General features: G+C 34.1%; 2 protein-coding genes across 4 annotated transcripts; one reads left to right on the top strand and one right to left on the bottom strand.

Moving 5' to 3' along the window:
* Window positions 1-30: 30 nt before the first annotated feature.
* Window positions 31-3,167, top strand: LOC139992245 (protein SAAL1). Its single transcript, XM_072012918.1, has 6 exons — window positions 31-575; window positions 914-1,069; window positions 1,599-1,860; window positions 1,965-2,075; window positions 2,163-2,519; window positions 2,603-3,167. The coding sequence occupies exons 1-6, from the start codon at window positions 411-413 to the stop codon at window positions 2,824-2,826; spliced, it is 1,275 nt and encodes a 424-aa protein (XP_071869019.1). The 5' UTR covers window positions 31-410; the 3' UTR covers window positions 2,827-3,167.
* Window positions 3,156-11,215, bottom strand: Exp (expansion). Of its 3 annotated transcripts, none has more exons than XM_072012914.1 (9): window positions 10,913-11,215; window positions 5,929-6,063; window positions 5,467-5,624; window positions 5,013-5,244; window positions 4,678-4,876; window positions 4,368-4,606; window positions 4,163-4,256; window positions 3,800-4,018; window positions 3,156-3,662 (listed from the first exon to the last, which is right to left on the bottom strand). In XM_072012914.1, the coding sequence occupies exons 2-9, from the start codon at window positions 6,037-6,039 to the stop codon at window positions 3,547-3,549; spliced, it is 1,368 nt and encodes a 455-aa protein (XP_071869015.1). In that variant the 5' UTR covers window positions 6,040-6,063; window positions 10,913-11,215; the 3' UTR covers window positions 3,156-3,546. The 3 variants fall into 3 exon arrangements, with proteins under 3 accessions (XP_071869015.1, XP_071869017.1, XP_071869018.1); XM_072012916.1 differs by lacking the exon at window positions 10,913-11,215 and adding an exon at window positions 6,856-7,069; XM_072012917.1 differs by lacking the exon at window positions 10,913-11,215 and adding an exon at window positions 6,862-7,069.
* Between the last annotated feature and the right edge of the window lie 417 nt (window positions 11,216-11,632).

Raw genomic sequence — 11,632 nt, 5'->3', positions numbered from 1 at the left:
AGGTTCGTGCAATATTTCACTTGAAATATCATGTTTTCAGTGAATGGTAGATATCGAACTTGATCTTGAGTTATCGATATGATTTTGAATTCGCAATTTAGAATTCACGTTAGTGGCTGCGATGTGAATGACGAGAAAAATATCGCGAGGCTAAACGTTGGTAAAATTCGTTGAAATAAGTAAGCTAAAGTAACAGCAAGCGTCGTGAAAGGTTAGGTTAGGTTATCTTCGTTTGTATCAATCAGCTGTGCCAAGTTCGTAACAGAAAGTGAATAATTTGTGATAAATTATTATTTCTTCAAGTATATCTTTGCTCAAATTATTATCAACGTAAAGTAACTATCTGTAAAATCAATAATATTTCGTAAAAAAATACTGTAGAAAGAATAGTAGTTCAGCGAGTAGGAAGAATGAGCGAGGTTCAGGAACCTGAAACTGACAAAGTGGAACCAAATGTACTGTTAGAAGCTCATGAAATCGCAGAAGAAGATATTAAAAAGTTGAAAGGAGATACCGTAGGAGATACTCTTTATAGCGGCAAATGGATAATCAATATTTTACTTTCGATATCAAAGGTACGTATCATAGTCTTAAGTTGAGTTACATTTGATTCAAGCTCGTACTAATTTCCTATGTTTCATTGGTAAATTTCAGTAAGTCGTGTTTTAAGAAAGTATTACTTAAATCTCTGTTATATTAAAGATGTTTATTTTGACAATATAAATAAGGTAAAATTCGTTTTACCAAACAGTCTTAGCGCTTTCATAGTTACGTATAATTGAAGCATTTTGATAAAAATTATTTATGCTTTTAATCTATACGACATACGCGTATCTACTTATACATACTTATATATTAACATTTGTTATATAAGCGTATTCGAAGTAATTTAAATGAATTGAATATTGCAAAGGTTCTCGAAGATGGCTGGAACGAGAAAGTGGAGTACGACTTATGCACATTATGGGATATGACCGCAGAGAAAGACGTTGTTAACTTTCTTGTAGATAATGATTTTCTTAAAATCGCAGAATTTGCTTTGAATTCGTCCGAAGAACCAAGGTTTACGGTACGATTTGTTTCAAGGTTATTTTATCTCTTAGATCTGTATTTTATTTATTGAATAAAAATTTTAGAAAACATTTCCAGAGTTCCATGATTTCTAGACTATAAGAACTCGCAGTCCTTGATTTCTATACACCGTAAAGATATCCTTTTATATGTCGCAATCCTTTATGGTTCTTAATTAAATAATTCTAATTAAAATAACTGAATCGAAACGCTAATAAATAAAAGCCGTTCGTTTATAACGTATCTAAATTTTTCTTTTTTTATGTCATAAACTTACTTGCTAATCGAATAGTTGGAATTTCTTAATCTTATTTTCTATTTATCCTTTCCGTATATTAAAACACTTTGAACCTATCTTGTACACGTTCTTTACAAACCTCTTGAAAGATCCATAAATCCCGATAGTAAATTTTTGATTATCAAAAAAAAAAAAAAAAAAGAAAAAAAACCATGTTTCTCTTTGCATTTTATATTATATAAAATATTATATATTATATAAAAGCTTCCTAGTATTCTTATTTTTATAGGAAATAATTTTGGGAATAATTGGCAATATGACTTGCGAACCGTCAGTGCTTGATGCATTGGGAGAGAAAGAGGAGCTTCTCGAGACAATTCTTCGCCTCCTTTCTTCCGAAGACACTGCTACATTAGTACAAATACTTCGTCTTCTACGTTCTGCACTTTGGAATATTCAAATCAATCCTGAATCAAAATGGAGAGTTAATTTAAGAAATTCAACCTTTTTAAGGGAGGTGGTTCCTTTTATCTTGAAAAGTTCCACAAACGGTAACTACAATAATACTTACTCTTTGCAACGGTAGTAACAATGATGAGGTTTAAAAAGGAAATAGAATTTTGAATTTAATACTGATGAAAATAAATTATTACAGAGGAACTTTTGATCGCAACGACAACCTTTTTGCGTTCTTCGGCGGAGATCGATCTTTCATCTGGGAAAACATTATTGGACGAGCTATTCGAATCTTCTAGTTTTCTGCCAGGTGTCAAATTTCAATATATTTTTAACGAGAAATTATTCGATCCATCTGTATGAAATAGAAGGCAAACGAGAAATTTATAACTTGTAGGAATGCTGGAATCCTTCGAAGAAGTTTTTCCTCAAGACGAAGCACCTTATTCGTCTTCAACTTTAAAATATCTTGAAGATTGGTTGGAGTTGTTTTCGTTTGTTCGAAAAGGACATCAAATTCATCAAGAGATCTTGCAAGAAGACAATTTAAACAGAACGGTAGAGATTCTACGAAGAATTTTAGCAAGTTTTATCGATCCGTGGAATCTTTATCCTTTAGACGAGACCAAAGCTTCTTGCGTTCATAGATGTGCAGAAATGATTCTGGATTTTCGATGGAAAGGATTTTTAAGGGCAGACTCTACGGTTGATATAGATGCAACAGTTTTAAAAATTATAGTCAGCATCGACACAGGTGAATTATAATACAGGTTATATATGAATGACTTTCTGTACTATAGATATATAAATAATTAATAGCTCTATGGTTATTTCCAGCGATGAAAGAAGAAGAAGAAGATTCCAAAGAAACAATGGGAGAATTACTAAAATATCTTGTAGGATATTGGATCGAAGTGTCAAAAATCTCTTCTGCAGATGAAATTATAAAAATTTTGAAAATAAACGAAAAGCCTGTTACCGATCATACGATAAATTTATTAGAATCAAAAATTCCTGCAGAAAAGATCAACAGTATAATAAATGGATTATCGAACAAATAGAACGAGGGTTTAGAATAATAGGAAAAAGAAAATGATCAAGTTAACCGATGAAAGCAATTTCTCATAATTTATAGCCTTTGATAAAGACACGAGGATCGAATATTTTAATTATTTGATAAAATGAAGAATGTTTTTTCACTTTCATAAGAAATCGCTTCTACATGTTGTACACGATTGCTATCATATCCTAAAAAATTGTATTAGATTGGAAAAAAATTTTGTATTAATCTTATATATCTTTATATTCTCTTTTTTATATTAAAATGTTTTTTACCACTTTTAATCGGAAAATTTTATACTTCCTCGAAGGTGTATAAATAAAAGTTGGCATTGTTCTATAATTTTATTGCAATAAAAATTTGAGTATTTCAAGTAGTACATTAACAATATACAGTTTATAGGTACAAACGGAAGATTGGTTCTTCCTCTTTTTTTCTTTTTCTTTTTCTTTTTTTTTTTTTTTTTTGTAACTACTCCACTCTCGTTTTAGTCCTTTCTGTTGCTAATTATTTTTCCTTATATTTGTATGTCTTGCGCGTAGTCTTTATTTTATTGCGTTTTTAACGAATGCATACATATTCATACGCATAAGGTTCTTTCAACTGTCTTTTACGTACTGTATTATACCTGCATTTGGTGATATTGTTTCGTCCTCGTTTCAAACTCGTAGCTCACTTGTTTATATGTTAACATGTTGCTTTTTGTTAATTATCTTTATTTTTAGTCCCACTCTCCGATATACATGGCTCTGGGTGTAGGAGGAATCACACCTCTGGTCGGTACAGGAAACCTTCCATATATATGGTTATACGGTGATTCGTTTCTACCATCTGAATCTACGAAAAAAGAGAAACGAAAAGTAAGGAATTTGTTGGTAATCTTTTAATCGTAATATATCGATTAATACGTTAGATTGTTGTTATATGTTAAATTAAAAATTTTTCAGAACATTTGCAAAAGTATGTTATAATACCAAGTCCACTTTCGAAGCTTCGTGCGTGATACATAATTGGTGGTCGATTCCCAGGTAAATGGCCATAAATTTGAGAGGATTGGCTACTAGCGTATCCGGTAGCAGCATACGTTGCTTGATTAGGAGGTCTGGCGTACATTCTTGTCGAGACTTTACTGTTTTTCGCCATCTTTACAAAGTTAGGAACACGAGCTCTTAATCCGCAGTAATACGGATCGTCTGTTGAAAACGGAAACATACGTGTACGATTATTAATCTATTTGTCAAAAGGAGAGAAAAGAAGTCTTATTATCTTTGTGTAAATATCATGTAATAATAACGGTTTAAACGCGTGGATAATTTGTTAAACAACGGAAAGTTTACCGTATTTCTTTTTGTCGTCGTTTCTATTTCTCTTGTCCTCGTTCGTTATGACGGGTTTTCTAGCATAGTCATCTTCTATGTCGTCATAATCAGGCTGAAACGAGTGAATATCATTAAACATCGTTGTTTCGATAAAGTAACATTAAGAAGCAAGTTGTTTCGAGTAGTGTAACGGTGGAATGAAAAATTGCGTAGATATAATTACTTTAGGTATGTCATGACTATAAATATTCTCCCTTGGCGGTAGTTTCGGTGGCCTTTCGGCTCTTCTTTGTCTACTACTCGTTGATTGAGCGTAGATCTGTTCTCGAGCTTCTCGGTCCTGTTGGAACGCTTCGGAAACTCCGATCGAGGATGAAACTCCTGCTATACTATACGGATCTTCATCGGGAATCGGTATCCTAGGTCGATTTTTAATATCCACGGGCCTTTGTAACGCTAGAACTAATAAAATATTTGTTACGTTACGCGCGTGCACACGTTTACGTTAAACGTCGAATGAAAGTACGCTACACCTGGTGGTAATTTGGATTTCAACATGTCTAAACCGACAACATTTACAATGAGGACCCAAACGGGACATTGAAGAAGGTCTGGTTCAGTTTTGACGAAAACGATCGCGCTCAGACACTGCATTTCTAATCTTCTTCTGTCCGGATAGGCTCTTCGAGTCTCCCGGGAGAGATTCGTTTGAAACTTATTCATATCGAACACCTGGTAACAGATTTAAAAAGAACGAGGATAGGACACGGAAAGAAATTTATTACGTATATAGTATCTGTATAAGCGAAATGAAAGAAAAAGGTGGATTCGAGGTGGATCGGAGTAAAATATATCGTGGAACGCTTACTTTCCCCGGTTTCTCGTGTTCTAACGCTCCTTGAGAATTCCGTGCAATTTCTGCTCCAATTGCGTTGTCTTCCTGACTGGTCGGCTTTATGTAAACGTTATTTTTACACAACCTTTTTATCAATATGTTCCCTTGTTCGTCCATTTTAATCTTTACACCTTGGTTAATGTGTTTCTTCGCCTCTTCCGTTTTCGTATCCCTCATAGGATTTTCGAAACCGCACAATCCTATCCTATATTCCACAAGGAACGGAAAACGTAATAATTTGTTGTTTCCTCTACAACTTTTCTTTTATACATTTTCTTTTTTTTTTTTTTTTCTTTAATACCTTAATACTAGCCGACTACCACTTTTTTTGTTTTATCTGCTCTGTTTTAACTGTTCAACCGTGTCAAGGATTCTTGGAATTTCGTTTAGAAGATTGCATTTAAAGATCGTAATACGGTTCGTTTACCTGAAACCATCGAATCCATCGTTAGATCCATTGATCGTGAGAACAGGTGCCCTGGCGTACGCTTTTGCTACCCTGCGGTTCCTTTCGAAAACGATTACCTTGGCCCAAATTTCGTCGTCGATTTGGTTCCATTTGTCCAGTACTTCTTGGATATGATCCTGAAGTAAAACATCGATGTTACACCAACATGTTACACAACCAAATTGAATATCTCGTAGAGAATAATTAGAATTACTTGTGACAAGGGAAATCATATATAATTTGTATAACTTGTTCTTAAACAGTTTTATCTGTTACATCTATAAATAAGAGAATGTTTAAAATATTGTTATCGATACAGTGCTGTGCAACGTTACAAGCGATCAAAGTTAACCGGTTCTAACTTTTATTATTATTATTATTATTATTAATATTACTAAATCAGTCACTTTTATATTATTAGCGCGTGTATTACTACTTTACCTTGTAAAGTTTATCAAGATTATACCACACGTCCTCCTCGTCTTGATCCTCGTATTGCGCTTCAACGAGGTTGTCCCTCGATCGAGATAGAATCTTCCGCCTCGATACCATTTTTCACCGAAAGACTCTCTCGATCTATGCGAAAACGTTCGTTTATTTTTTAGAATTTTGCGTCACGCGCAATTTCACGTATATTTAACATTGTTATCGTGATATAATTGCTTCCGTATAATTAGCGGGAATTTGGCAAATAGTCTTTATACTTGTATATTTGTATATTTAAGCAGCGATTCGACGAATACTCGTTGGTCGAATATCGCGTTATCCATGTAGGCGATGATCGATGATCGATGAAACCACGACGAAGATTTAAACTTTGAAAGTTATCGTCGTAAGTTACGTAACAACAAAGACTATCGAGCGATAATTCAATTTTTTAAGAGCAAATATAAACAGCCGACGATACTTTCACCGTGCAATCTTTCTACGCGATGTAACAAGTACGCTGACCGCGTAACTCTGCACCTGATTAAATAAATGTTATTATTTGAATATTATTTTATCTATCTTAATATAGTTGAGAAATAAAACGATAATAATCGCTTGACTTGGCTATTCCATATTAATGTATTTATAATCCTTTTAACGGTCGTTAACTTTTCATTTTTAAACACGACATGTAAATGTAATTTAGTTTTTGATTATTTTCAATTTATTTTACAAAATATTTTAATCGAACGACGGTACGATCATACGCTTAAAAATGTCTATAGTTGCCTGTTGGTCGTTAATTCGCTGGATCAAAACATTTATACGTTTTACCTTGAAATTCACACGTGTCAAATACAAAAAATAAATCTTTCTCTTTCGGAATAGAGAGGAGAAGAAGAAGGAGAAGAAGAAGAAGAAGAAGAAGGAACAACTTACACTTACACTTTCTCGCGTAACACCGTGTTGCGAAAAATCGTACGTTTCTTTAGTCATTCTGAGTCATTAACATTTCGAGGAAAGAGAATTTGAATCGCGTTGGCAAAAGCGACGTGTCTTTCGCCTTCTCGAAACGATGAAAAACGGGGAAGACGAGACGCGCGACGAGCGACTCTGTCCGAGGCGATGTTGAAAAATCGTCTAAACGTATTGCACGCTGGTGAAGGGGGCAGTTGGTACGGGTCTGGCGGCGCTCAGCCTTCGCATTCTTCGGAGAGAAGTGAAAGCCAGGAGTTTCAGGGAAATTCTACGCGGAATCGAAACCCTTTTTCCATGGTGCTTCGCTCGGACATGAATCGTTGAAAAGTTTATCTATCGTCTATATATTTTGATCTTCTTTTCCTTCCTCCTTCTTCTTCTTCTCCTCCTTCTTACTCTCTTTTTTCTTTTTGATCGGGAAAGTTTAGTTCGCATACGCGCCGTACGAGAATTTCTTTTCTCTCGAATTATCAAAAAGACGAAAGACCGTTACTTTCCTTTTCGTTTCGCCAAAAGTCGAAGAAAGATTATTTCGTATTAATCTCGTTTTCCTTTGAAACCGCGTTTCCTCGTTTCTTCGTCGCTATCTAAGAGAATTCTTTCACCGTGAATTCTTTCGTTTTCTCCATCTTGCTTAAAATCGTCGTTAATACCGTATCGGCTATTGCAAAGATATTTCTTCGAAATATCGCCACTTTATCGTACGCGATGAAATCTCCGTCGATTCTCTCTGTGGATTAACGCGACTTCTGACGCGTTGCCATATTAGGCTGTACCTACTAGGCACGTATACATAGCAGAAAATTATATGGTAATATTTGATCGTAGAAAAATTGTCCTGTGTTCTTTCTACTTTCACGTTCGTTTCGGTGAATTCGAACACCGAGCCAAGGAATATTCATATCGAAAGTTGTTCCTCTGGTAAAGATCGTAGGTCGCTAGTGTCCAAATACGTTTTACGTGATTTATTCGAGAATCGATGTTGCGCGTATTCAAATTATTCGAGTCTAGTTTTTTCAGAGCTTTCGGAATCTTTCTATTTTTAATTATTAATAAATTTCTTATCGATAAATAGAAGGTAAGAATGTAACGTAAAGGAGTATCGTACTAGTAACGAAAGAATGGTGCGTTGAAATTGCTATCGGTAGATAGCGCGATACGATAATTATTCGCAGCGAAACATCTACTTTTCGTATCATTCATATCGAATATATCGTAGAACCGTAATACGTTCGAACATATCGTGATATACAAATCGATTAAACCATCTTCTTCCGTTTCTTTGTTATTCTACGTCTTTACAGAAAATTTTACAGAAAATTTGCTCGAAAATTTCGAGAAAGATAAACGAAAATCGTGTACCGGTTGAAAGTCAAGGAAACCTAGATACGCGATAAAAAAAAAAAAAAAAAAACGAAGGAAATATTTCCACGTAGCGCGTATCCTATTTTCGTGGCACGATATTCGATTACGTGGCTGTCATACTGGAACGCGGCATATAGAACATGTCGAATATATTCGATAAAAGTATTTATAAATTCGGATCGTATTTGCGAAGGAGCGTAACGCTTGACCACCGGGGCCGTGCAGCGACTATGCGACTATGCGACTATGCGACTATGCGACCATGCAGCCGCAACATCTTTGGATCGTTGCGTGTCGAGAGAAGTTGCGAGAGAAGTTTCGAGCATTTTTAGAATGTATCGGCCGGTGTCGGTTTTTCCACGCTGCTTAAAGAGGAACGAATGTGCGCCGTGCCGTAAGGCGTGCACGAATCGAATACGAAATGCGTGTTCCTTAACACGTTTCGCGGACGTACCTAAGTACGTGCGCGTATAAACGTTATACGCGTGTGCTATGTACGTAGAAAGAATATATCGATACAGTAGCAGTCCATAAGCTTTCGGACACGTAGTACATTTAAAATGACCCTTAACTATAGAGTACTCGTCTCTGATAAAAGTCTGAATTATTTCGTCGTTATAATTTACATTTGACAGAGAATTGTTTCAAACTGTCCGGCTGGTATGTATGTGTAGCTAGACATAGCTTCGGATAGCTTGAGAAGGGAATACGAATGTCGTTTTAATCAAATTACATTCGTTTTTATAAGACGATGATTCGATAGATAAAATTGGTCGTAAAAATAGCGTAGATCGATTAAATCATCTGAAAACTATAATGTAATAACGAGAATACGGACGTCTGTAGCTAAAGGATAAAGGATAAATGAACGTGGTAATTATAAAATGAAATTGATATTAATCGATTAATCGTGTCCGTGACGAGGAAACCTAAATTAAAGATTTTATTATAGACGTATTTTAGTAGATATTATATATGTATATACGTATGTATTAGGTATGTACGCGCCGCGACATCGCCTATTACCATAATAATATAGGCGTTGAAATCTCCTTTTCTACTTATATCGTATCTATCCTATCTATCGTATCTAAAGATTCTCATAGGTATGAAAATTCCACTTTTCCTCTATTTTCTATTACTTTTTCTATTTAAAAAGACGAAGACGAGTAGTTATAATTTCTTACTAATCGTTCAGTTTTATCGCAGTATTTAACAGTACCGTGTGAAATAAAGGAGGAAAATGAAGCAAGCATATTCAAATTTTGATAAAAGATTAGATTACACACTGATTCGGATGAATCCTTTATATATGTTTATAAAGGAAAGAAATTAGAAAATAGATTTGGGCAATCCTCGATACACAGACATTGACTCTGCATGCCACTTGCATTTCTCTACTAATTATACTCGACTATGTGATTAACTGAATAAAATAGATGATCGGATAAGTAGATACTCTGTATATATGTATATATACGTACGAAGCGATACTTCTTTCTCTACAGTTATCGTTACTCGTATTCGTTAATGCCGTTAAAATTTTAAATACAGTAACACCGATTGTTAAATATGTTGGCGATAAACACCGGCAGATTTTCGATTCCATGTGTAAAGATTCATTTTTCTCATTTTCCGAGCAAATACTTCTAAAGAGCGAAAAATATTTTCAGATGTATACAAATATTACAATACAAAATTAACGTATCGTCGTCTACTTACAATATTAATATACATTTCCAGTGTTGTTATTTGAAAAAGAAAACAAAATATTAGAAAATTCTGCGCAATTTTACTTACTAATAATAAATGTCGGAACAATTAGTAAGAAAGTAACAAAGAAACGTTATTAATAAACGACGTAATATTTAAATGAGAAATATTTTAAAAATCTATTTCAATGCTAATAGATTATCGTGTAATCTTTAATCTTTATTATGAAAATATCTGTCCAATGGCAAGGGACTTTCACTTTTGTTAATGGTCGAATAATCGAATAGACTAAAAGGTCCGAGTAATGGAGAATCTTACTAAAATAATGTTCGGTATATATTATTTTCATCTAAAAGATTTATATATTAATATATAATAGCTATCGTTCTAATTGTATAATCTTTCTCATTCATTATCCTTGCTTTTTCTATTCGATTATTTCAATATTAACGTAAGATATTAACGTAACATCGATAGAAATATTTCATACTTGGAATACGGTACTTGATTACGTATGTTCGATCAAACAAATCTTTCTAATTTTAGCAAAATAAAAAAACTGATTTTCTTTTTGGAAAAAATATCTTCCAACTATAAAGACGTTCACACATGTCAACTAATAAATCCCATATGTTATATACCTTCGTACAGTTCACGAGTATCTAAAAAATTTATAGTATCTTTTACGTGAATTGTTCAAGTTCCGAATTATTAATCTTAATTTTCACCTCTAACACGATGAAAGATTGCACGTGTAACTTTAACTTTGCCAATTAATTTAAAAAACAACGCAAAAGCATTTGTGTGAGCAGCATTTAAATTACTCGAACGATAATATATAACAATGGACATTAGTATCTAAAATCTAGTTGCTACGAAACCCAAGATATCTGCTAAGGCTCTTTAAAAACATATTTTTTCATTTTCTTAATCTGCGTACCTTTCTTTGGCAACAAAACTTTTCCAAATGCCTTTCAATATGGTTCGTAAACGTCAAAGGCACTCGCGTCTTCTCCATTACCCATAATTCACTTCCTGAAACCGCGGGATTCACGCTCGCAGTTTGTTTATCTCGCTTCGAGAAAATGAAAGAAACGGACGAGAAATTTTTTAACGTAAATTGTATCTTTAGATCGATCGAAAATCCGAGAAAATTTATCCAAGTTTTTTAATATGGCGCAGCTTTGAAAGAGCTTTGCCCACTGAACGGTAAGAACCTATCCGCCATCTTGGTGAACGCATGCGCTGTCCTCGAGACAAGTCGAGGACGAAGGCCACGCATGCGCGGTATTGGTCTCTTCATGGACCCCTCTTCGTGCTACATGGGCCTGAATTGGGACAGTAGAAGCGATGGCTTCGAGCGTGAACAGACCTCGAATGTGAACAATAGATCACAATGTCAACTTATCTTATTTCACGTTATATGCATATACTATTCTCTGAGTACATTTATATCTTATTATCTTATTATATATATATATATATATATATATATATTCATTTAAATTTATCGTTAAATGTTACTAAATCAAGTTTTTTAACTACCGTTTCTGTTACTACTCTAAGCTAGGCTGCAAAATATTAACAAAAGATCGATGCTACGTTAATACGTATATATACTAATGTATATTCATGTTTTATTTAAATTATCTCAATTTTT

This window comes from Bombus fervidus, chromosome 11 (genome assembly GCF_041682495.2).
Source record: "Bombus fervidus isolate BK054 chromosome 11, iyBomFerv1, whole genome shotgun sequence".
Classification (NCBI taxonomy): Eukaryota; Metazoa; Arthropoda; class Insecta; order Hymenoptera; family Apidae; genus Bombus; species Bombus fervidus.
The sequence above is the reverse complement of the archived record's forward strand: the minus strand, read 5'-3'. Positions and strand labels throughout refer to the sequence as shown.